Here is a 26,607-nt window from a genome sequence, read left to right on the forward strand (position 1 = left end):
AGAAGAAAAAGGCAGTTTTACAAAAGAAGAAGTATATATCTATCTACATATATATTCCAGATTAATACATACAATAATTCTTACTGTTGTTATTGCATGTAAATTGGATATTCTTCATTCTGCCTCTCAGAGAAGCCGTTCTCTGACCTTCCACTTCATTTATCAATGAAAATCAAAGTGAACAAACTGACCGACGTTGAAAATTTTGCAAAAAATGAAAACCTTCTAGAAACTCCCCAGCATAGCAAATTGTGAAATAAAGTGTTTAAAAATATCCGCACAGAAGTCAAAGAAATTGGGCTATAATGTGAAAAAAAAAAAAAAAAAAAAAGATTTTAAAATAAACAAAATAAAAATATTTCCACAAAGAATTGGAAATAAACCATGTCTCAATTTGCTGGAGAGTTATTAAACAGAAATTCAGGCTCCGTATTTTAAACACCTGCAGCGAGCAAACGGATGTTTTCCAAGCTCTGCGACCCCCGGAGGTCACGAGAGACGTGCGCGTCGCGTCGGCCGCACTCGTGCACGTAGACTTGTGCTCTTGTGTTTTTCATCAGGTCACGCTGCCCTTTAAAAAGCCCCACGTTTTCGCTGTGTGCTTATTACCAATTTAAACACAAGTCGCCCCCCCCCCCTTCCTCCCACACAATCTTTATCTCTGAGCCCATTTTTAATTAATCCCATCACTCTCTGCTCCCCCTTTGGTTTATTTCACCTCACTTGTTTAGCGTTCATCTCAGCCAGACAGAGGAGTGAGGAGGAGGAGGAGGAGGAGGAGGGGGGTTGATAAATGATCAGAAGGGCGACGGTCCGCGGGCAAATGAGTGCCCAGCTGATGGAGGGGGGGGGGTGTTGGAGGGCGTTGATTGAGATTTAACGAGAAACGGGAAAGGGGCGGGGGTACGGAAGGGGCAAGACAGGGAAACGAGGGATGGGTAGAGTGATATATGGGGAGGAGAGCCCTGTGACAGGGGAGTAGGAGTTGAGGAGGAAGTCATAAATGGGGGAATCGGGGCTGGATGAGGGTGGCTGGAGATAGAAGGGCTTGAAAAGGAAGGGGGGGCAGAGCAGAGGACAGTGATGAGAAAGTAATGGCTGTCTCTCCCAGCACAGAACAGTATTTAAAACACACCAGATAGCATTAAATCAAGGGCGTGTCCATGTGTGTGTGTGTGTGTGTGTGTGTGTGCAGGGCTGATCAGCAGTCGTCTCAACCACACAGTCACTCATTATCCGGAAAATGTCCGCGCCTCAACTTGCGAGCGGTCGTCGTGCAGGATAAGGCGTGGCGACCTTAAAAAAAAAAAAGGCCGATGAGGATGAAGTGATGACGAATCGCTGCTCCTTCGCATTAAAAAAAGAGCAGCGATGGAGTGAATTACTGAAATATGAAAATGCGTGATGTGATTTCTGTCCCTAATGATGTGTGTCAAATAACCGGGGCTGCGAATCATCAGCATCCTCATTCATTTGTTTTCCAGTTATAGACTCAGGACACTTATGCCATTATTATTCCATTTTTTTCCTCTATTTAACTTTTGTTATCTTATTATTGTCGATGTCTGGAAATCACCTTGAGCCGGATGGACGTTGCCAAATGACAAAATTTGTGACGGGGAGGGCGAGGTCTGCTCAACAGGGAGGATTTAGGTGAGCTTATCTGGATTTTTAAATTCAATCCGATCCCCTTCCAGACCCTGGTCACCAGCACGTCTTCCCCCGTTTGGCCCGAGCTGGACGTCCCTCCCCGCTTCATCCTTATTCCCTTCACATCCTCCTGCAGACCGCAGGCAGCATGTGGTGCTGAATATGCAGAGATGAAGCACAAGCCCGAAATTAAACGTCTGCCTTTTTTTTTTTTTTAGTTTCCATGTCTGCCAGTCTTAAAACTTCCAAAAGTTACTGTCCGGGTTTCGAAAACAAACGGAAATACTGGATTTATTGGAAGTTGGCATCGTTGACCGACCGGCTGAGCCTCAGTAACGTGTTCTGCCGTAAAAAATAATGATCTAACATCATCTTTTGACTGTAAATTCACCAAACTGTGCTCAAAAGTAATGCAGAACTATTATTTACAATTAAAATATCTTAGAAATTAAGAAAAAAAAAAGGAAAATACACCAGATCCTTCCTCTCATTCGCTCATTTTGGGCAATTTAGGCTCTCCTAATAACCGGGGAAAATATACATATATATATGTATATATATGCATATATATAAACACACTCCTACACACATTGCACATGTGTACATGAAAAATTGAGATATATGCAAATACTTATATGCAAATGCAGACCTATATATATATACACACAGTGTGCAAAAAAAATAAAGGGAACACTTTAACAACACAAAGTAACTCCAAGTGTTCCCTTTATTTTTTCGAGCAGTGTATATATATATACGTATATATATATATATATATATATATATATACACACACATACAGATTTTTTTTTCGTCACATTTGCCAGCTTTAACAGAGAAACGGTAGGTGAGGGATATTTCAGGGCGAGTAAAAAAATAAATAAACAAACAAAAAAGAGCGCGTTATCAGGGGCGCAGGGGCTCAAACGATCACGAGAGGAGCGGGACTACAAGGCGACGAGCCGAGAGGAGAGACAGACCGCCAGGGACGAGTGAGCGACAGGTGGAGGGGTAGAAAAAGAAGAAATTGTTTTGTTGTGCACTTACTAAACCGCCGACCTAAAGGAGCTGCTGAACTCGCGGCCGAACCGCCAACGCGGATTCGCTGATTCAAACCTGGAAAACAAACCGACGCGGGCGCTCGTATTTGACGATCCGCTCTCGGGATTCCGTACCGGCGTGGAAAAGCAGCCGGAACATATAAATCAAGTGAGTTCTTGTTGAGGAGGAGGAAAAGAAAAAAAAAAAAAAAAAAAAACGGAAAGAAATGAATCCCCCCGTCGGTGCTTTTTTTTGTAACCGCCAGTTTTTACGTCTCGTTCTCGGCTGACGGCACCGAACATGCCGGTTTTGGTCACAACAAAAGGTTGAATGTAGATTTGTTTTGATCCTCCGCGGTTTTGAGCTCTTCGTCCTGTGGAGGAGCTCCCGCTGTCATGGTCGGCCTCTTTCTTCGGGGTGATGGAGTCTGAGGATGGCTTTCCGTTGGCCTCAGGGTCTGAAAGAGAGGAGACAATCGAGGGGTGTTTCCACTGATTCAGTATCGGTGGAAACCAGCGGAAAGTATTTTAGTGACTCCGATGAAGCTCGTCCATGTTTTTGCGAGGAAACCGAAGAACCCCGAGGAAAGCCGCGCAGACCAAGCGAAAAAAGGCCCGCTGTCAGAATCCAACTTCTAGCTGCGGAGGCGCCACTTTGATCGGAACAACAGCTCTAAAACCAAATCTGAGAAACAATCACAGTAGTTCTGTTTTCCTGTTTTCCAAAAAGCACAATGTTTACAGCTATAGTCTGTTCACTTTCCGAAGAGAGCTGTTTTCAAGTATTACAAGTATCTAAAATAGGACAATCGTTCTCTGCACTGGGGTTTAGAAATATTATTTAGTTTGCAGTGGGTTGAATGTATAAGGTTTTACGGACGTGATCGACGAGTAAAACAAGGCTACTTTGGCTGTAAGCAGAGTCGACGTTTTTGTTTTCACCTTCTAAATCCAGAGGCATCACTGCGGGCCTCTTGACGGACACATTGTCAGGAAGCCATGCTGACTGTCCACACCTGCTCCCCTCCAGTCTCATATGTCTCCAGCATCTCCACCTGTTTCCCATTTCAGAGTGTGTGTAAATATAGAGTCGGCGTTTCGCTTCGCCCGGCGCTACTTTGACTTCTCGCCGCCTGATGGTCGTCCGGCGTCCGAACCAAGTCAGGTATGCTTCGTGGCTTGTTTTTTTGTTTCGGTTTTCCTCAAGACGGTGTTGTTTGCACTTTGTCGGGAAGGATTCCTCTCTTTACCTGACCCTTCGTCATGCCAGCGGGCTCTTAGCGTGCCCCGCCTCTGGCGCATACGTGTAGCAATCGTAATATCAAGGTCTAAATTTGCCAAGAACAAGTTGTATTTTTTTTTTTTTTTTCCTAGGGAGCCTCATAAACCAACTGACTCACTCCTGTACAATAACCACCGAATGCCTGCTCGACAATCACATCACTGACAGCTGGAGTTACGTAACCGTCATTTCCACGTCTATAAAAATGCATCGCGGGCCTGTTTCGCGGAAAAGCGCTGCCTCTGATGGGCTCCGGCGATGTGGAATTCCCGAGAACATCAAACGGCGCCGGTAACTCATGGCTCGGTCGCGCCTCCTCCCGGACTGTCAGCCGCGAATGCAAATGGCGGCACCTTGATTTAGAGCCGGCGACAAATTTGCTTAATTAAAGACATCTCTCTCTCTGCAAGCTGACAGGCGTTTCTCGTGACACACCTGACGCAAAAGCTCGACTGAGGACGGTCCCCGTATGAGGACGCCAGGGTTGGCGTTCGCCGCACCTTGCGCTAAAACGCAGGCCTCAACTGCAACACTGGACACGGACAACTCCTATATCCTGACACGGGGTTTAAAACAGATATAAATGCTATGAATAAATGCGCACTTGTGTATTTACGTAAACGTGAGCCGAATAACGCCGCATCTACTTCCTGTCACAAACTGAGACGCGGGAGCTGGAAACACCGGCGGATCCCGGAGCGGCACTTAGCTCCTTGCTACGGTTAATGCAGTTTATTTTAATTCTGTAAGTTAAATGTAGCTTACAGCAGGTGGGTCAATACTAAAGTGATTCTTTGCGGTGTTAAAACATCTTGGCAGCAAAGCCGGGGACTAACTGCAACAAACAGTAAATACGCCGCGAGCAAAATCCAGAGCCCAGTAGGAGCACGGCTTCTGTGATTTAATTAAGTCTTTGTAAATCTTAAAAATCGGCCAACAAATCCCTCAAAAATCCAATGACGACGGGGAGGCGAAAATTCCCACCTCACAAACAAAACCTACTCCGGACCGGGTCGGGGAATCGGCACAAGTCACCATGGCGACATATCCCGCTGACATTTACGAATTTAGAAAACCCCCCGGGGGTGAACCTGGAGCTCCCGCACTGGCCCATCCATCCTGCTTTAACAGGGGAAAAGACATTATTATTCTATTTTTATTTTTTTAAAAAGCCAGCTTCCCGGGATTTGATGAAGATTATCGATGCGCGTGGCAAAACTCGTAAATACTGATCCTTCAGCTTTTTAATGCACAGTAAAGGATCATCTGCATATCATTAGTAAGAGTGTCAAGCAAAATACTATAAACTACAAAATCCCATTATGTATAATAAGATAAATGTACAGTGGGGCAAAATACAAAAAAATACCTGTGGTATAAATATTCATTATGCTCCTGATGGGGGTGGTGATGAATTAAATATGAAAGCACAGATTTAAGAGTCATTTAAGAAACACGGGAACCTCGTATGTAAGGTTGTTTGAATCTCATCTAGAATTCTGCTCGTGGACTAAACAGCAGGCGTTCAAATGAATTCTGGGAGGACCGGGTCCGTCTGGCCGAGAACAAAATAAATAATAATAAAAAACCAACTATTAAATATTCAAGAGCGGCCCCGTCAGGTCTTACCATGGCTACTCCAGCAGAGGAAATACATTAAAAAAAAAAAAAAAATTGAAGCCGTTATGGAGGTTTAATAATCCCCTTACAAGATCGAGATTTAAAAGGGGACTGTAAAAAAAAAAAAAAGATAAAAATAAATGATTAATATCTGCTATTAAACTGCACAGAAGAAATGATCAGTTTGATTTAATGGTCGGCAACTGAGGTTGACTTAAAGGAATAAAAATAAGAATACTCATCAGGGCAGCCAGTCGGCGGTATTGTTACAGAGCGTTTTGGGGGGGGGCGGGGATAAAAAAAAAATTACCAGCTACAAAAAAAACTTGATGGAGAAAGCTGTAAAGTGAAAAACAGAGTCTCTTTCTCACCCGTCCTGAGGTTCGAGGAGATAGTTATTGCAGAAGGCGATGCAGGGCTGGTCTTAGACGTTGCTGCGCAGTAGCCCCCCCTGTGGGTGTTCAGGAGTACTGCACTCTGAGGAGTTCTTGGCTTTGTCCTTGTTGTTGTTGGGCTCGTTGTCCTTAATAATGTCGTACTGGCGGCAAAACAGCGCGATCACACCTGCGGGACAAACGCAGGGGTTTAGTTAAAACTCAAATATTCATTGCAGATAGATCGGGGTTGTCATTTCACTTTTGCATTCACTGAAACCAGCGTTTCCTCCCGATAGTGGGTTTTGTGCTAAGCTAGCGGTAGCCCAGACTTGGGCATTTTACGGCCCGCGGGCCACATCCGGCCCGTTTTGCATTTTTATCCGGCCCGCCAAAGTATTTTCTTTGAATATTTTAACAAGTATTTTCAATAAATATTGAATCTAGAAACTTATTCTTTCCTTTTTATTTTTTTTTCCTTTGATTTTTCTTCCAAAATAATGTCGGTTCGGGGTACATTTATATTATTATTAATGATTTTAAAATTGAATTAAAATGTCAAAAAATTGAAATTTTTTAAATTGCAATTTTAATTTTGTTCACCTGGTTGGCCCGTGCATAAAAATTAAATTAAAAATGCGGCCCGCCAGCTAAAATAATTGCCCACCCTTGCTGTAGCCCGATATCCACTGTGCACAATGCGCGTTAATATTGTCTCTTTATGTTCACCGGCAGGCTAATACTTCAAATATTGTATCAAGAATGGTTAAAATCACCCAATGCGAATAGAATTTTGATTAAGAGTAAATAGCCGAACGCCTTGTTTCGCCCGTCATTCCATTCGGACCGCGCAATGATTTTTGGAAAGACCGTACGGGCTCACTGGAAAAAAATAATTGGCTAATATGCTACTTCCTTGAATTCGATGCTTTGTTATTCATACTTAGAGACACCGCGGATAAATAAAGGAGATGTTACCCCGCGCGGATTCATCAAGTTTCCCGTCGTTTCCGTTCGTCTCGTTGCAACGACCGGCCAACTCATTTGCAGAGGGTCGGAGCCGGGCCGAAAAAATCGGCGAGAGGAAATTTGTTTTCAAAGCGTCCCGTAGCCCCCTGCAGCTGGATAATCAAAACGTAATCCTCGACACATAATTAGGATCCGAGGAGATACGGCGGCTCGGGTTATTTAAACGCCCGGCTGCCCAACGGAAGGAAAGTAAAAATGACATGAAAAGCTAAAAAGCAGACGGCGGGACGCGGCCAGGTGAAGGGCGGACGTGAACTCGCCATTAACGAGATGTCTTCCATCAGTCGGGGGAAAAAAAAAGATTAAAAACACGGCGGTGACGGAGGGACGGGCTTGGAAGAGGGGAAAGGGAATAATTCATGATGACAGAGGGTTGAAGCAGGAGCAATTTGGCCTCTTTTTTTTTTTTTTGCATCTCCCCTCAGTCTCGGCTTTCTGCTTATGTCAGCCGACGCGGATCTGATCCGCGATACCAAAGGGCACGGCGGGATCTCCCCCGGCGTTACTCGCAGGCCCAATTAAGGCGGAGAAACACAATTCGCCCCCTCGCTTGCGTTCGTTTTTTTTCCTTCTTCTTCCCCACATCCGGCCTCGCTGATTGTCTATCCTTTAAAATGGATCTCTCAGCCGCCCTCCCGCCCGCTCGCGGGTAACGGGTGTCGGAGAGCTTGCCGGTAATGCGTGCGACGCGCAGTGTACGAGCCATATATGTCAACCAGGCAAGAAAAGAATATTTATAACTATGAGCCTCCATAAATCAACGTCGGGGTACCAGGGCTGCAGCACAAAAGGTGCAAAAAGCTTCAGTCTGGGGGAGAAACAATCCTGGAACATACGGGCGGCAACTATTTATTATGACTTGTCAGTATGTGTGGAAATGCAAAAACAAAGTATAATTTTTATTGACATTATGATCCGTCTATAACGCTGATATCAATCTTCTAAATCAAGCGATGATGTTACACAGTTAAATCTTCAGGCGGATCAAGGCTCATCAAATAAACATTTTACTTACCGCACAAGGCTGGCGATTCATCGTAAACACAATAATAAATTGATATAAACAGATTGCAAAACAATTGTGGTGTAGAAATGAATTAGCACATGCACAGGAAAATGTTTGAAAATAATATCCCGCGTGTGTGTGTGTGTGTGTGTGTGTTGGGCGTCCATCTTTAAAGAGATGATGAAACCCAAGCCCTGTAGCATCATGTATTTCTCACCTTTGATACATCTTTGTAATAGATTTGCCTGTCGATAACTGGCTCAATGTCATAAACAAATTGCAAATTGTCAAGTTCAGCACAAAAATAAAACTTGATATGCATTAAACGTTCCCCCTCGGTGAGCAGCGGCTCCTTGCGTTGGCTCGAGAAGATGACATGATTCCAAAAATTATGGATTTTGTTGGCGTCGGTGCATCCGCTGCTGTCCTCCTCCCCTTCCCTCCCCGCGAGAAGATCCTGTCAACCTGCACCCGTCACAGAACACGGCAGCGGATATCAAAATGGCACGCGTGTCGGTAAATTAACTGAATATGGAGCGTGACTCGATGTCCCGGAGCAAATCTGCATTTTAAAGTCCAAGACGGCGACCCCGGGCGGAGGCCGATTTGGTCGGAGGGGATTGTTCGGACTCGGCGGCGAGGAGGCTGTCGATTATAATCCCCCTCGTCCGTTTTCCGCTGACGGACCGGCACGTTTTTTTAATTATAATCCCAAAGTAAAACGATGCGCGTTCGCTCGGTGCGGTCGACGCAAAGACACCTCCGCCGTGAAACACCGACACTCCTTATCTAGGCTTCGAAAGCGCGTAGGAGACGCAATTTTCCCGGCCCGTGTCTTTTAATAGGACCACCGGGGCTTGTTTTTAGCCCACAGGCTTCGGATTCCTGCGCGATCGCTGATGATAAATGTGTTGCGGCCGGAGAGGGATATTACCTGCCCACATGATGAGCACCACGACGATGATGATGAGTTCTCCGGCCCTCAGCTGGGCCGCCTGACCGACCTCCTCCATTGTTACTTCGTCTGGTGAGAGAGGCACACAGGACGCACGGGGGTCAGCGAGCAGAGTTCCACGTGGCGGAGAGGGAACCTGAAATCAGCCATTTCTCAGAAACTCCGCGGGAAGATTACTGGGGGGCCGGGCGGAGAGCGGAGAGATGCCGCCGGGCATAAATAATCCTCGCCGGTCTGTGTAATTAAAGCTAAACGAGAGGCCGATCGCGACCCGAATCGCTCACCGAGTGTCACTCGCCGACAGGTTTCTGGCATCGTGGAACAAAAGTTCCAACGCTGTCTGGATCTTTTACCCGACGGTGTCCGGTTTGAGCGCGGCAAAACAAAACCACCCCGCTTAAAAAGCTATAAATTATTCTCTGTGGGTCCAGCAGCCGGTTAAAAGCAGTTGGTCCTGCAGTCTCATAATTGCGAAGCTTCCCGCCGCTATTAGCAAAACGCAAACCGGATTGCTATGAAAAAGCTAACATCGACACAAAGTGCTGGGCTTGTAATTCCATTACCTGCCTGCAGGTGAGAATATTGATATGATACAAAGGTTTCTATCCTTAGCATCTCTTCCTTGAGGGTAAAAGCGACAACGACGAAACCCATTACGGGCAACAGGAATTAACCGCCTTCCCTTGGTTTGGGGAAGAGTTTCGCCCGCTCGATTACCACTTTGGAAAATGGACGTTCCACCGAAGGTAAAGGATCAGTGGGGCTGCAGGGACCCTCTAATTAGGTTCCTCCACCATCTGACAGCAAAGAGCGTCTCCATGGAGATCAGGGCCAGTGAAAGTATCTCCTGACCATAAACCGAGTCTTCCTAATGGCTAGGTGCTAATGGCTAATGGCTAGACGCTGATAGCGTCTCGCGGGCCAAAAGGTAGCGCCTCTCTGACAAGGCCCGGGTGGAGCTATCTGATTACCACGAGCGTCTCAAACATGTCATTTTTAAGGAAATATCCGTCAACCGTGCTTTATCTCCACCTCGCAAGGACAAGATAAAGCTCCGCGGACAGCAGCTTCTCTGGCTCCTGTGCTGCCGACCACGTTCTCAATCAGAACCCCGCATGAATGCGTAGCTCGGGGAAGCCGCCGCCGCCGCCGCCTCTGACACCGAACCGACACCCCCGGCTGGTCGCGGGCCAAGTCATTTCCTAAAAGGAAGGAAACACCCCTGCCGGCAATTTGGACGTCCCTTCAACCGGAGCGTATCCATCATCGAGACGAGTTCCGGCCAACACCTTGGTGTGAGGGAATAGAGCGCCTCGGAAAAAAAAAAAAAGCACCATCGGTTTGAAGTCGATCAATAGTATCCGCTTCCTGAGAACTGAAACACAAGTCTCGGTCATCCCTCGCTCCGCCCGGGTTTGGACCGAATCCAGCCCGGCGGCTCCGGGGCCTCGATGGCCTCAGTTCCTGCCGGATGGAGCCGCATCATTTTCTCCGTCTGGGTTTACGGTCAGTTTTGACTGACTGCTGTTTTTTTTTTTTTTTTTTCCCCCCCCTCAATCCCTCTAGGACAATGACGCTTATCCGGCTTTCTCTCGGGGTGCCCTGTTGCCATGGCGATCCCGAGCCGAGCGGAACGCCCGGGGGGGGGCTAGACAAACTCTAATGGCTTGGTTATAGAATAACACGCGTGTGTCTTCTGAGGAAAGAAGCGACAGCGGGTTATCTGATGCGAAGCCGCGGTCCGAGACGGACGGATGATTGACAGCCGGTGGGCGGAGGAGTCTCTCCAGTGGCATTTGTCGCAAAAAAAAAAAAAAAAACTGATAGCTTTTCGGGTTAGCGACAGGTGACCTCGACCAAAAATAGACTCCTGCTGTACACCGGCGCTCCGCGATATGAAAGCGAACGCCGCACGACCCAATATTAAGTTCGGCAAAAAATCACTTCGTTCGCATGTCTGGGCAATTTAGGGTCTCCGAAGAAAAAGGAGAGAGGAGAGAACACGGAGGCGTTCTCGCCACGAGGCGGGCGCCGTAACCGCCGCGCCGCCGTGTCGGCATTATTCATTAGCCTGTCTCCTACATAATAATAGGCTGGTGACTTCCTCACGTCCATTACTTGGTATTCTTTTGATGACAAAGACAGAAATGTGCTGGGAATAATAATAAAAAACCCAGAGGTTGAACTTGGACCCTCCCATCAGGCTGTATGAATGGCTGTGCGAGCGTGTGAATTCTGGATCAGCCTTCCGCCGCCGCCGCCGCCGCCGCCGCCGCCGCTGCTGCTGCGCTGTCAGAGATAAATGGAAGGCTGGAACTCTTGTGACAGTAAGAAGGCTCTGTAATATTTTACTGGCTTTTAAAGATTGATTTAAAGGGGAAAAAAATAGGGGGGATTTTGCCGTATAATGTAATTACCATTTTAAAACATTACACCTCGACACAACATGCTGTGTAAAGGACTTCTGCAGCGGTTTTGCCATGAAGGCTGGTTGACAGGGAAACAGACGGCGGCGCCGTCTGTGTGTGTGGCGTAGCGCGGCGCCCACGGGTTCTCGATGGCGTCGGGCTGATTACTTCCCATTTAGAAGGGGAGGAGAAACGGTAACGGCCGGGAGATTCAATCAGGACGGCTAATGAATGCTTCCACGAGGCCGGGCAACCGGAGGTAAAGCGAGTTCGGAGAAATCCGATTTTTGCGGTTGAACGCAACTTTACTTCTTGTGTTCAACGGAATAAAAAAAAAAACCTTTTTATTTTTCTCAGCAGCCTCGCGTTTATGATTCATCCGCCGCAGCGAGCTCCCTCTGCTGACAACGATCAATTCGGAATTATCGGGCTGTTATTCGCTGTCCGATCAGTTATCGCCGCCGCCGGCCGCCTCAAACAAAACCAATAAGCCGAACGAGAGCCGAGCTAAGCTGAAGGAACTGTGGAAAAAGAAAATAAGCAAATGAATGCAAAACTATTTACTCTCGGTCGCTCTTCTGCCCTCCCTCTAATTGTCTTCCTTCACTGGGAGGAAATGTCTAGTACATAAACAAAAGCTTTTTAAAAACCCTGAAATAGAACAATTGTTGGCTGCGTGAGCATAAATCCTTCATCGCTTTTTAAAAATGTGCATTTCCTAATCACTCTTTATAACACTCGGGAAACAAGGGTGATGAGAATTTTGGTAAAAATGACAGGGGAAAAAAAACAAAACAAAAAGAGAGACCCCTGATAGCCAGACCCGAAAATGGTCGCTAAAAGCTTCGAGGGTCTAGTTTAGGAGGACGTGGCTGCAGGTCTATTTCACACTCGGGCTCTTTTACTCCTCGTCGATGTTTCATAACCGTCTCTAGCCCCCGCTCCCTTATCACCCTCGCCACTGATGAGCATTTGGCGGGGCCATTTTTCCGTGTCCCTCTGAAGCAGCCGCTCCTGGAGTTGTAACTGGGTCGGGTACGATAAAACTGGAAGCGCCGTATGCGACGCCAGATAAACGGCGGCCTGTGAGTCGTAGAGCGGGAAAAATGCCGCGGCGCAGAAGGTGAGGAGGTTCCTCACGAGGTTCCGCGTTCCGTGTTCTGGATGTATGAAAATTTCAAATACCCTCATTGTATCTTGAGGCTTTTTCAGGCACGAATTTAAAAAAAAAAAAAGGCAAAACACATGCATATACTGCAAAGCTAATTTTGAGGCAGGCTAATTCTGCTTCTGGAGTCTTTTAGGCTCGGGGAAAAAAAATCCCGGAGATTTGATGCCTGCACGCGCTCAAATGTTGAATCGCTTCCAAACGCGATCGCGGCAAATGAGCCCCTTTGAGCGTCGCCGCTCGGTGAGACTTTTTCGCGTTTGCAAAATGGAAAGTGAAATGGGGAGGAAATCGTTCAAATGAGCAGCTGATTACCCGGCGGAATCCCTCCGTCGCGGCGTTGTCGGGCTTCGGCGGTCGGGCCACGCCAAGGTCTCCGTCTCCAGCTTATTAGGACGCGTTCAAATGCCCGTGTTTCGCTAATCCACCTTCGACCAGGCCTAAGTTGTCCGGTGTCGTCGACGAAAGGACTCCTTTCGATTCCTGCATGGCGTCTGCTCCCGGGACTCCCGGGACCCCCGGTGTTCGGGGCCGACGCTCAATATCGTTTAATGTTGAATGCCCAAAGGGCTGTCTTTGTAGAATCTTCAAGAAACGTAAAGTAAGACTGGAACTACTGAGTCTCTAGTGGTCCGTAACACCTTCCAGGTAAGCCAGATAGGATCTGAGAGGGTTCTTTTTTTTTTTTCAAATCTTTAAATATTTTTTTTTTCCTGCCAACTCACCCACTTCCTAATCTTTGCAACACTATTTAATGGAAAACGACCAGATTCCGAGATGTCATCGGAGGTGGCGTTCTCGATCGGTCAAGGCGGGACGTTTTTAAACAAATAAGACGCAGATCCTGAAACCACAGTCTCTGCTAGCATGATGCTAATAACATCAGCAAAGCAGTGTTTAGGGACAAGAAGATACCATGGGGAAAAGAAGTCATGAAGAAATAAAATAAAGAAAAACTGCTGTCTCCAGCTACCTCCTGCTGCTACCATCACAAGAGCACTCTCTTCGTGTTTAGCATCTTAGCAAAGCTACGTAGCTACTCTTCACCACGATAGTCAGCCTGGTACTAACTCAATAAAGTACAAGAATAAGACCGTCTTTCCGTGTTCTCGCCCCTCACCTGGACTCTTGGAGGCCAGCTTCTCCGACTCTTTAGGCGTCCTGAAGACGATGGGTTCGCTGGGGGGGCTGCTGCCCCCCATGCTGATGCTCTGGACGTGGATTATGTACTCCGTGTCCTCGTCCAGGTCCCACAGCGCACAGGAGCGCGTGGTGGTGTTGACCTCTTGGATGAACCTAAGCATGCGCACATCCTTTTTCTGCAGGGGAACAAAAATCAGAAAAGGCACTTAAAATAGAACGGATACGCGAAACAAAAAGAATACTGTACGGATTCCACATCTATCCCGACTAAAATGTCACTTTCCGTATGAAGGTGAGCACCTTGGCGTGTGTGCGCCGGGTTGGAGCGTCCAATCAGTGAGATGTACTGTTCGGTCTCGCCCTAAAAATAACTCGGCGGCTTGTTTTTTTTTGCTTTGAGTCGCCTGTGCGGCGCTCGAGCTACCGGACACACACGTAATATTAAGTGGCGTCTATTTTATTCATGTATGATAAAAATAGAAGCTGTGCAACAACTTTTGGTCGCAAGTCCCAGGATTTGACTGTGGTTCTCCAGCATCTCCAGGAGCAGCTTTATACTCTTGTTTGTTTTTGTTTTTTATGTATTCTTGATTTTTAAAGGTGTTTACAGTCAGTTGTATTTTAACACATTGGCAAAAATACCCCCGACCAACTCCTAATCTAGTTTTATCTGTAACTCACATCATTTTAGTTCATCTGCATGATTACATTGCGATAATTGTTGAAAAAGGCTGAAAATAAAGCGCCGCGTCCTTAGACGAATTTTTTTTTGCAGTTCCTATAACCTTTTCACCAACAAGGCCATTTCTTGGTACATTCCCAGAGCAGAGAAACCAGGGACCATTGACCTCTGACCTTTTCAGTTCCTCCTCTGAGGCTGGGTCTTTTTACAGTTCCATAGGGACTCCTGTTACATAAGTAATGGTGATACGTGGAATTTAATCACAATTTCATCTACCTCTTCACAGTGGTTTGTTTTTAAGCGTGGGGTTCGGGTGCACGTCACAGTGAGCCCGTAGCCGAGAGGTTCCAAGAACCGAATTTGAACTCGGAAGTTCTTTGAGCTTTTCTGTCTGAAAGCTGCTTTTATTTATCTTCTCTGCCAAGTACTTGTGACTTGGGAAAAAAAAAAAAAAAAAAAAGTACTTGTGAGGCCACGCTCCGCTGCGAATACATTATCCAGCAAGAGTTGCTGGCTCAGGTCAACTGTTGCCTGCGAGATGAAGGAAAAGCCCCCTCGGGGGGCATTTTTATGTACTTGGCAATTAAATCTTAAAACTGCATATTGACAGCCTTCAGCCAGGTGGCTGCACTGATGAGGCTTTTTTCGTGTATTCAAAATTTCTGTCAAATTAGAACCCGTACTCAACGAATGACTGACTGAATTCTGTAGCGTATCCATAATTCAAAAACAATCTTACCTTGTCAGAATGTAGATGGCGATGATATTACAGTGATCCCTCGCTAGAACGCAATTAACTTTTCACGGTTTCGCTACTTCACCTATTTGCATCGTGCATTGTGTTCTGCATTCTGATTGGCTAAAAAGTCACTCCGCTTCTTCTCTACCTGCGCGTCAATAACGTTGCAGTTTAATATGAACGCGTACGTAAAACAGCTTGCCAAATTTACATGACGTGCGTGCAAATTTTCTCGCAATTTCGAGTTTCTCTAAAACCCATAATGTTGACAAAACGCTCCGGACCAACAAAAGCACCTGCGGCAGGAAGATGCTATCTATCGCAGATAAAGTTAAACTTCCGGACATGCTAAGGGAAGCTAAAAGCTATGCGGCTGTAGGCCGGCATTACGGAATGAATGAATCTTCCGTTCGTTCCATTAAGAAGGGAAAAAAAAAACATAAGGACGACAGCAGCGATAAGTTTTAATAAGGATGCAAAAAGGGTTGCAACTGTCCGCAACAAGACCATGGTAAGCATGGATTCTGCATTAGCTCTGTGGATTGTAAAAGAAAATAAAGGTTTCTACTTCACGGATTTTACCTATCACGGGTTCTTTTTGGAACGTAACCCCCGCAAAAAACAAGGGTATACTGTACAGTGCTTTTCCGCGTGTGTCAAACAACCGCCGAGTTGTGAGAGCGCTACCTGTTGGGTGATGGCGAAGCCGATTACGGGGTCCCCCTCCAAGATCTCCCACGTAACCAGGGCGGAGTTGACCTCAATCTCTTTTATGGTCACATTGAGGGGAGCTGACAGCAGGGTGTCTGGGATGCAAGTGCAGGAAAAACACAAGAGGAGACACATCATGAATAATCCATGGCTACACCTTGTAACACACAGGAAACGTGATCTCGCGCTCCCTCTTCCTCTTTGAACGCCCGAGTCGTCTTTAACTCCCTCAAACGCCATCTCCTCCCCGCCCGCAGATGAATTCTTCTCCTTCCATTATGACCAGACGTGACTACCTTCATACCGGTTGGTCTTTTGCGGGCTCCTCCTAGGCCAGGGGTCGGCAACCCTCCGAGTGGCTTGGGAAAATGAATTATAGGTATTTAATTGAAGTGTATTTCATTTGTGTTAATTCCTTTTTTTTTTTTACTTTTAGTTCTGAGTTGGAAGATTATCGTGATCTTGAAATATTAAATGATATTACATTTATTATTTTTCGCCGCTTAAAATAACGTCACACTCGCGGAAGCCGGTAGACCCGCCGGCCGGTAAAGTCCCGATTTGCAGATGCTGTTCAGGAGCAGAAGTCCCATAAACAAGGTGAAATAAATATTTATGAAGATATTTTGCAAATATTCATTTTCTATTGTTTACTGCCACAGTGATTTTTTTTTCCCGATTTATTTTTAAAATTCAGGTCAAGGCTCCGCTACACGCTCTGAAAGCCCAAAGCTCAAAATGAGTTCATTACATAAATAAAATTTAATTTTCTCTGCAATACTTTGTGAATTTCAGAAGCGACACACCACACACTTGTTTATAAAAAGTGTAAAGGTAATAAAAAGCAATATATACAGTGGTACCTTTATTTTAGATGTCAAAAAGTAATTGCGGCTCCCAGTGTTTTCTTTTCCAAATGGGTCCAAATGGCTCTTTGGGTGTTACGGGTTGCCGACCCCTGATCTAGGCGGTGTTTCTCCTCTCTCTTCATTGAACCACCTCCATCTTAGTCCCGCGTCTCAAATAGCCGAGGAGTGCTTCCAACGGCTGTGTTTTATGAAGTGCTTCTCAGGCGGTGGAAGGAGAAGTGTGTGAATCATCGTTCTTTAAGGCCAAAACAACGGACCAGAAGCACCTGGTGCACCGAACCCTTCAAGGCGGCATGTCTGCTCCTCCATCAAACGGACGGCTTAATAAGCTGCAGACGGGAATGGCGCCGAGTTAACTTTGGCTTCCCGATGCGTCGGTTCGGGGGCGGAAACACCTTTATTCGTCCTTGACCGGGAAGAAGTGGGGACTCCCGCTGGGATGGCAGGGGAGGCGGCATGTGACTGTGCCACTGAGGCAAATACCTGATTTTCCTGTGTCGGTGAAAAGCCATATAGAATTTAGGTGAGCGATAAGTGGGCCAGGATGCATTTGAAATGCTAAATGGTCTCCGCTTCCCTAACATTTTCATATTTTCAAAGTGCTTTACACTGGATAGCATTCACCCGTTCACACTCCCACAGTGAACCGGGCATCGAACCGCCAGCTGGACCTCAGTCATACTGGAAAGACGCGTCCTCGGCGTCCTGGAAACCATTCAAAATTACAAATTACAACCTCGATCGTTGGCGCCGAAGTCAAGCGTCTCCAGAGAACGGAAGCACCTGGAGGAGGCATGGGATTTCATATCATTTGGCATCTTGAAAAGAAGATAGTAAAGGTATCGGAACTACAGTTAATGGTATAAATAAATGACAATAATATCATTTATCACAATAAGTACAAGGACAAGGCTGGGAAATCTATTGGTATGTGGCATAAAGAAATACCCTGAATGAGGTCAGCAATTTGCAATCATTCCAAGAAAACAACAGGAACAGAGCAGGAAGAGTTTGTTTTTCTTTTAAGAGAAATTCTATCTTTTGAATGTCAGAGTCATTTGACTGCTTTCCAAAAAATTGGAATTCCAATTGAAAAACATGAATGAGTAAGTCAGCTCCTACTGGCGTGATCTTCTTTTTTTCAACAAATCACCTAAAAAGTCCAACACAAATGCTTATCCTTATTTAATAAGAAAACCTCCGGGAGATTTTACCAATTCCCCGTCAGCGAGGAAACCGAAACGGGAACGAGTTTCGCTCAACAGCCGTGCGGGAGCCGGAGACGCGGTCCAGACCGGAGAACACATTCTACCAGTCGACTCGCGCTCCCTCTGGAAACCATTAGCGGTGCGTGGGCTCCTCCGTGTTCTGGGCCAGTGCATCCTCCAATTTCTTACCGACGAGCGCGGAAGACCATTTGGGGCGGCGAGGAGGAAATGAAAGCCTATGGCTGCAGCCCTCCTCTTCCTCCTCTTCTTCCTCCTCTCCAGGTGGGTTAGCGGCGCGGCCTCGGCCTCCCGGCTAATCTGCGGCCGCTTCGGGTTCACGACCGCCGCTTTCAAAGCCTCCTCGCGTTTTTCGTGAGATGCGCCGAGTGTTCGACCCTCTCTGGCCTGTCGGCTCGACTACCTTTGAATAAAGGCGGCGTATCTTATCTTGAAAGTCCGGGAATTCAAATAAACTGTAATCAGAGGAAAGTCGCACGTTCAATCTGCTGATCATGTGACCGCCGCAGTATATTGATTATGATATGTTGATTGACTTTTTAATTCCTCTCCCCTCAGCCGCAGGGAATCTTCAAATCTTTGTACTTAAGACCTTAAAACACTTGATAGCCTTAATCTTGACACTTTATATTTTATTGTATTTCTTAGTCTCCCTCCTTCCTACTATTATCTATTATTGTTATGTTCTTGCTTGAAACTCTGGCACAACAATTTCCTTCGGGATAAATAAAGTTGTTCTCATCTCATCTCTCATTACTGGTATTAATGTAATGTGTCATGGTCATCTTTTTTACAAAAGGCACCTTTAAGCAAAGAGGGTTTCAATGTTGTAAAACTAGCACACTGACAACACACACACACACACACACACACACATCCATTCTGGTGTGTGTGCTCATGTGTTTTAAGACCAACTCAAGGTCTTCTGTGATCAGAGCAGGCTGGAATTCCCACGAGCCCGACTTGTTAAGGGAACGCAAAAGTGGGACCTTGACATTGCGCGGAAGGCAACATCTGCCAACTTGTCTACACACACACACACACACACACACACACACACACACACAGGTGTTACCATTTACACATGCATTTATGAGGTTGCCTGCTATAAAGACTCCCATTGCCTATTAAATGGCTTCTTCGCACACTGTGAGACTCATGATTTGTGGGGCAGCGTTGAGCGCTGAGGATGCTAACAGGGACTGCAGTCACAGCGCAAATAACCTCCGGTCTTATTTTGGAGATAAAAATGCAATATAGATATTTTGTGTAAAAATGGCTTGAACTTGGGGGGGGGGGGGGGGGGGGGGGGGGGGAAAAAAAACCTTCTCTTCGGATTCAGCGTGACTATTTTTGACTGGGGTCGAAGTTCAACTGCTTTAAAAAGATGAATCTCACTCTGTATTGCTTTAATAAGGAAATATCATATAATACATTGCGAGTTTTAGCATAACTAGTCCAGCAGAACCATGAGACAGAATAAGAGGACTGAAATGTTTACATAGAAACGTATAAACAGACCCTCGCGGCTTCGTCAGGCTCCGAAATGCTGAAATAGGGGGGAATTGTTGAAATGAGCCTCTGGTTATCCAGCGGAACCGCTCTTCCACAGCCCGGTCAGGCTCCAGTTGGCGGACCGTGTCTACGCAACAGCCACAGCCCGGGTCCCGTTGTCTAGATAATTAAGAATAGTTGTTCAGCTGCTCCTTCTGTCCTGTGTTTCGCTAATTCACTTCAACTGCTTCCTTTTAAAAGAACCCCTTCGATCAGGCGTGAGTTTTGTGGTCTCATTTAATTCCCGCGTCTGCTGCTAGGACTCCCTGGGCTCCCAGTGTTCGGGACCTACGGTCATGGTTTTGTTTGGCGTCTCAGACTATTGTTTGACGTTTAATGCCCAAATGGGAGTAGAATTTGCAATAAAGGTGGAGAATGGAAGTGTTCGGGGGTCTGTAGCTGAAGACCAGACCGCTAACAACAATAGAGAGGGTTCAAGCGTCCAACCCGGACCTCGTCGGTAAACTCGGGCGTGAATTTCGCCGTCTTCCCACTGGACGGGCCCGGTAAGTCACCGTATTCCGGACCATCCTCCGCTCGCGATGGGTTTTTACTGCCGCGTTCCCAGTTCCAGACTGAACGGGGCCAAGATTGCAGACGCTATTTCCCCCCTAAGGGGGAGAGCTCTTCAGTGGGCAGAGTATTTGGCAACAGGACGGCCCCGCTCTGGAGGCTGTGGACAATTATACCAAATGCTTCGAGGACTCCTCCCTTCAGAAGCGGCGGAATCAAATCCACCAGAGGTCGTCCGGCACCATGGATTACTCAAAGTTGTGTACGCTAGCCTCCGCTAGTGGTTACGGCAGACGCGCCCTCTGAGCAACATATCGCCAAGGTACACCTCCAGCTCTGTCTCCCATTCTCTGCCTATAACGATAGCCTAGGCCTGGGGAAATTCATCCAGTTGACCATTCGGGTCCCACATAGTAGAGAGGACTTCCAACCCACCAACAGGAGGTCAAGCTTCAATACAGGTGCTGAATGATGAAGAATCAATCATAGCTGTGGAGAGGAAGCCCCGCAGGACTTCTGGGCTGTGTTGGGACCATGAACATGTCATATCTCCACCACTGCACTGCAAAGACAATGTCTTGCTGATCCTGGATGGCTCCACAAGAGATGTCGTCCTCGATCGTCCCTGGTTCCTGCTTCACTCCCCAGTTATTGGCTGGGAATCTGGCGAGGTTCTCCGTCAGAATCCAAAGTGCATGGAAGGTTGCCTCCAAACCCCCCCCATGGCCACCTCAGTTGCAGGAATTACGCGCCACAGAATCCTCAGAGTACTCGTATGACAGGGAACCTACAACAGACACACTATCCTTCAACGCTGTGCAGGCTACATGCCGAAACTGTACAAGGCAGAACAAATTTACAATGTGGGGAAACACCAACCACTACCTGCCTAACTCCATGCCAGTGCCTACTCGGCTACTGACCTCCCCTGTTCCCCTGAGGAATCAAGGGTTCCGTCCGCGGACCAATGGCTCGGGAACAGCAAGCGTGACTGGAGCCATAACAGCCTACAAGAAGGCGGTCAGTCATTGCCAAAGCACCAAGCGAACTAGCCACCTATGGTGTTGGCCATCGAGTGTGGCCATCCAGCCACCTTCAGGGCAGACCTTCCTCTTTTCTACTGAATACCATCCTCGTTGCATGACTCTCCTTGCACCCCGTGTCCCTCCCTGAGCCTGGCCTGGACCGTGACCCCACCTCCGCCACCGCTGCAGGTAGGCCACCAGGTTCATGCCGTCTGTCGTGCGGCGGACTCCCCACGCCGAAGGGGGTGCCCGGAGGACCTTCTGAATGACATTCAGGATCCGGACCTGTTGCGACGGTTCCACAAATCCCAGCCCGGTCGCCTGACATCAGGGCATCTGGGCCCATCACCTTCCTGGGCGGTTCACGGGGGGCCTCGTCAGGCTTACACGTCCGCTCACCAGCGATGATGGGACTCCTTTTAATCCCCACATTGCGTCCGCTCCTTGGACTCCCTGGGCTCCCGATGTTCGGGACCTAGTTTTGTTTTGACGTTGAATGCCCGAGGGGCTGCCTGTGTAGAATCTTCAAGAAACGTGAAAAATTGAACTACTCAGTGTCTGGGGGTCCGCAACGACGACGAGCTTATATCTCAATATGAAAGAAAAGGAGTCGAAACAGGCGTACATCATCACAGGACACGAACGGAAAGGGGATTTGTGAAAACGCCAGCAGCGCGGGTCCGAATATGCCGACTGGTTGATTCCAGAGCGTGAAGGCTGCAAAGGCACGGCGGGGAGAAGAGAGAGGCTCGAGGAACACGAGCGGAAAGCCGATACGAGGAAGGAGGAGATCAGAAAGGTAGCCGAGGGCATCGGTCACGCAGCGCCTTATGTTTTATTCGCAGGACGGTGAGGTTCTTTCTATATTTAAGATGAAGCTGGCAGACGGACGCTCGGAAGGCGGGCGATCTGGTTCCCGTGGCCGACTCCCGTTAATGGACTGGCCGCCGCCTTTTGAGTCAACTGTAAACGTCTCGGAGAGGCTCTTCCAGATTGGCAAGCGACCACCGTTTCCAAGCGCGCTGAGTCGAAACGGATTACATTTTAAGGGGCGGGCTGGAGGAGGCAAAGTCAACAGGGTTTTTGTTACAATTTTGCTAATAAGAATAAGAGGGGAAGAAATTCGTCTTCTCCTCAAGCGCTACGACGTCATAAGTGTTAGCGATGTCCCGGCACGACTGCCCCGGCACAAACAGGTCGCTCCAATTTAAGGGAAAAATCGCCAAAAAGAGGCAGAGGGCTTCAAAAAAATTCATCAGATATTTATTTACATAGCTCAGTTAACATCATACCCAGATTCCAAAGCATAGGTGACAAACCCGGGTCTACACGAGCTAAATTGCTAATATGTTTTCCTATGCATTTGCCATCAGAAACTGCGGTCTGTCATTTTTTTTTCCTCTCCCTTTTTTTTTAACAAATTAGACCGACACGTCATCTCGCGCGCCGATCCCACTCCGCTCGGTCTGGAAGGTCAGATAATGAGATTACGGGAAGTACAATCTACTCTCTCCGTCCTGCCCGCGCCGCCGTCCGCTCGATGCTAACGCGATCTTCACAATGCGATGGAGAAAACTGGATTGTCACATAATGTTTGGTGGAATTAATTTGGTTGACAAGCTTTCAGGCCTCGCCATCCGCAGCCCCCCCCCCTTCCCCGCAAGGCTTTCAGCATGTCAGTGTATGCAGATGAGGTTGCGTGCGTGTTGCACGCGTGTGATACATTGGTATGACTTCCTGTTTGATCATCCAGAAGCACAAACACACACACATACACACACACAATGCCACAGCAGAGAAGCAGAGGAGGCTTTCCCATCTAATCTAGAGAATATATATAAATGACTAACAGGCTGGCAGGTGAATCACAAATTCTCTTAAAACTACATTCATCTCCCGCCCGGGGAGGGGGAAGGGGAGTCAAATACCACATCTCTCGTGGTTGAGATAAATCTCGCAGGATCTTATCGGTGAAAAAAAAAACCTGGGTTTTTTTTTTTCAAAGCGCTATCCATCACCCCTGCTGCTTATTACGGGGACAGATTGTAACCGAGATCTCTTCGCTTGAGACGAACGCCTCCCCTTCAAAACAAGCTCTGGCAGGTTAAGGAGACGAGGCGCCATGAAAGATAGATGACAAAACCCGACGTGCGTGATCCACGTGCCGGCTGGAGAGGCTACCTTCCGCTCCTCGCGTCCTTCTTTAACCGGATGTTATGCTTCAGTTGTGGATGTTACGGCTGAGGCCGGCTCAGAAGCGCCGCAGTCTATTTTTAACATTTTTCTTTACATGAAGCGCAAAAAAAAAAAAAAACAACCTCTTTCCGCCTAATATGACGATCGACCGGTGAAATCTGTCCCGTTCGAAAAAGGAAAACATTCTCGAGGGGGAGAATCGCCCTCATTCTGTGGACGACCAATGAGACGCTGCTATATTTAGTCAATCTTCTACACGTCGGACCTTTGAGAGGAAAACGTCATTGCGCCTCTTCATCTGTGGACAATTTTCATTTTATATTGAAAAAACCTGCAATAATCCCCCCCCCCCCTTTTTTTTTTTTTTTTTTAACTGTTTAAACAATGTCCTACTATTATTTATTATTGCTATGTTTTACTTGAAACTCTAGCACAACAATTTCCTTCGGGATAAATCAAGTTATTATTCTTATAAAATGATGATATTTTCACCCAATAGAAGCTGAGCCGTCGCTGGGAAACCATTTTTTGTGAACTATTTCGCAATTTGACCGCTTTTAAAGATAGAACTCCTTGGCCGCAGTCGTCGTTACGGTAGTAAACGTAGAGCAACTCGAAAAATCTTACATTAATCATCTACCCGGCCATTCGCCCTCTCGTTCACACATCCGGGGGGGTAATATTGGATCCCAGATGTACCAGGATGGTTTTGGGACCACCTTGCCGCCACGTAGTTATTCTACCGAGGGGAAAGTTGCCATCGGAGGTCGAAGACGACGACCGTCTTGAGAGACGATTCAAATGTCGCCGCCGATGTCGACCCTGTTGGTCCGGTGCTTGTGAAACCAAAAAAAGATCCAGCATTTCAAACCGAATCTTATAAATCCAGACACGAGGAGCCCGCATTCTCGCTTCAGATGAAATCCGTGCTCAGACATTCAGAAGGCTGGGGGCCTGAAAGATCAGTGGGCGCGATGGCGAACGCTGATTTGTCTTTTTATTTATTTTTTATGTAATAAGAGGTGGCAGGGGAGGAGATAATGTAGTCCTCTGGCGCTCGGTTGTGATGGTTACACTAATGGGGCGGCGAATGCATCGCGGCGATAAATATCCAGAAGATCCATGCGGAAGCCCACGTCGAATGTCTCCAAGGGCCTGGGAGAAGGTCGCCGTCGTCGGTCTGGAGTAAAAAAAAGTCCAGAGCGCGTTGGGAAAAACGACAAAGGGTCGGATGAAGAGGCGTCCCGAGAAGCCCCTTCGTCCCCACACTTGGGGGGGAAAAATCGCAACAGATTTGTGTTTCCAAGCCGGAGGGACGGACGAAAACACCGCCGGCGGCGACTGGCGTGAATTTTGAAGGGGAGGGGAGGCAAAGGGACCACTTCCAGTCTTATTTCTGGGAAAGCTACTGCATAACTTACTCATACATTTGCATGATAACATGAATAATATTAGTGATTCAATATTTATTTTCCCTGGATCCCTTTGTCTTGCCACTATCTGCAACCATAAAGCTGCATCCAGACGAGGTTTCATCCCAGGTTATCACCCGATGTACCCAACACACACACACACACACACGCACGCACACACACACACAGGACCGCGGATCACGCAAAGCAGTCAAGCCCCGCAGCCTACGCCAACCTGTGGTGGGACTCACCGGCGCAGACGGAGGAGGCGGAGAAGAAGCCCGGCAGGAGCAGCAGCAGCAGCGCCGCCGCCGCCGCAGACGAGCCCGGGTTGACCATCCTGCTGCTTCTCTGGACGCGGCTTCACATCCTGCACGGCCCATTTAGACCATCCCCTCCGCTCGGGAGCACCCGGAGCATCCCGGTCGGTGCCGGGAGACTTGTTGTACCGGAGACGGAGGAGGGGAGGGGGCTCACCTGAACTTGGACGCTGCAGCACAGGCGCAACAACAACCGGAGGAGGAGGAAGAAGGAGGAAGAAGAAGAAGAGGAGGAGGTGGGAGGGGTTGAAGAGGAAAAAAAAAAAGGGGGGGGAGTGGGTCGATTCTGCGATTTATTTATTTTTTTCCCCCCCGCTTCCCGTGTCGGTCGGTGCCGTGGAAAAAACAGCCCCACGCCACCGGCGGCGCGGCTGCAGGCGACGGAGAGGAGGCGAGTTGGGGATTTACTACGCGCCGTGAACGCACCACGCAAGTGCTGCAGAGTGCAAGGTGTCGCCACGGCCTCTCTCTCTTTCTCTTTCTCTCTCTCTCTCTCTCTCTCTCTCTCTTTCTCCCACGCTTGCACGCACACACACTGCCATGTTGAAATGCAGGAGTCCATGTCTTGTGTGTAAAATTGGTGCTGGGGGGAAAAAACATAGCTGGATAGATTTTCATATATTTTGACATTTCATTTCCCGCATGGCTTTTGCGTCCCCTATTTTCTTACGATAGCTTGAAAAAAAAAAAAAAAAAAATTACAAGTAATTTAGTCGGAATCGTAACAGTTGAATATTTTCATTTAATGATATAAAACAAATAAAAGGGAAAAATGGAACACAAGGGGCAACTGGTCAGTTGAGGAAAACTGAGAAAACATCGCCCTCTAGTGTTGCGGGGGTCATTATTTCGACCGTTTGACAGATAAATGATAGATAGACGGATACCCTAACTTCAACTTAGAGTCAGCCTTTGTGCACTATACACACACACACACACACACACACACACGCACACACTCACAATTGTAGTTGAGCCATGTACCAATTGTTGGAATACAATACAGTATACCCTTGTTTTTCGCGGGGGTTACGTTCCAAAAAGAACCCGTGATAGGCAAAATCCGTGAAGTAGAAACCTTTATCTTTTTTTTTTTTACAATTATTATACAATTAAATACTCTATTACACATTGAAAAGAAAGAACAAACCATTTTACAGGCTCAATCATCAAAGCAAAATTTTGATACAGTATTCTCGCCTTTTGTGCAGATAACGTTTGTATCAAACGTAATGTTTTTTTTCCTGCACAGAGCTAATGCAGACTCCATCCTTACCATGGTCTTGTTGCGGACAGTTGCAACCCTTTTTGCATCCTTATTAAAACTTATCGCTGCTGTCGTCCTTATGTTTTTTTCTTCCTTCTTGATTCATTAATTCCGTAATGCCGACCTACGGCCGCATAGCTTTTACCTTCCCTTAGCATGTCCGGAAGTTTAACTTTATCTGCGATAGATCGCATCTTCCGCTGCCTTTTGGGCCCCGCAAGGTGCTTTTGTCGGTCCAGAGCGTTTTGCCAACATTATGGGTTTTAGAGAAACTCGAAATTGCAAGAAAATTTGCACACACGTCATGTAAATTTGGCAAGCTGTTTTACGTACGTGTGCATATTAAACTGCAACGTTATTGACGTGCAGGTAGAGAAGAAGCGGAGTGACTTTTTAGCCAATCAGAATGCAGGACACA

General features: G+C 47.2%; 1 protein-coding gene across 1 annotated transcript; it reads right to left on the reverse strand.

Moving 5' to 3' along the window:
* Nucleotides 1–1,024: 1,024 nt before the first annotated feature.
* On the reverse strand, nucleotides 1,025–25,188 carry fndc5b (fibronectin type III domain containing 5b). Its single transcript, XM_086171653.1, has 6 exons — nucleotides 24,854–25,188; nucleotides 15,784–15,902; nucleotides 13,653–13,851; nucleotides 8,936–9,025; nucleotides 5,964–6,156; nucleotides 1,025–3,148 (listed from the first exon to the last, which is right to left on the reverse strand). The coding sequence occupies exons 1-5, from the start codon at nucleotides 24,939–24,941 to the stop codon at nucleotides 6,017–6,019; spliced, it is 636 nt and encodes a 211-aa protein (XP_086027779.1). The 5' UTR covers nucleotides 24,942–25,188; the 3' UTR covers nucleotides 1,025–3,148; nucleotides 5,964–6,016.
* Nucleotides 25,189–26,607: the final 1,419 nt, after the last annotated feature.

This window comes from Fistularia commersonii, chromosome 24 (assembly GCF_037954325.1).
Source record: "Fistularia commersonii isolate RoL2024-O1a breed Wild chromosome 24, RoL_Fcom_v1.0, whole genome shotgun sequence".
Lineage (NCBI taxonomy): Eukaryota > Metazoa > Chordata > Actinopteri > Syngnathiformes > Fistulariidae > Fistularia > Fistularia commersonii.

What these genes read in the sequence shown, in the direction of transcription:
- fndc5b (XM_086171653.1), bottom strand. Translation starts at nt 24,941, where the DNA reads ATGGTCAACCCGGGCTCGTCTGCGGCGGCGGCGGCGCTGCTGCTGCTG. An exon ending in CGCCTCCTCCGTCTGCGCCG is followed by an intron (nt 15,903 to 24,853) that starts GTGAGTCCCACC and finishes CTTGCATCCCAG; the next exon opens with ACACCCTGCTGTCAGCTCCC. An exon ending in GCTGGCCTCCAAGAGTCCAG is followed by an intron (nt 9,026 to 13,652) that starts GTGAGGGGCGAG and finishes CTCTCTCACCAG; the next exon opens with ACGAAGTAACAATGGAGGAG.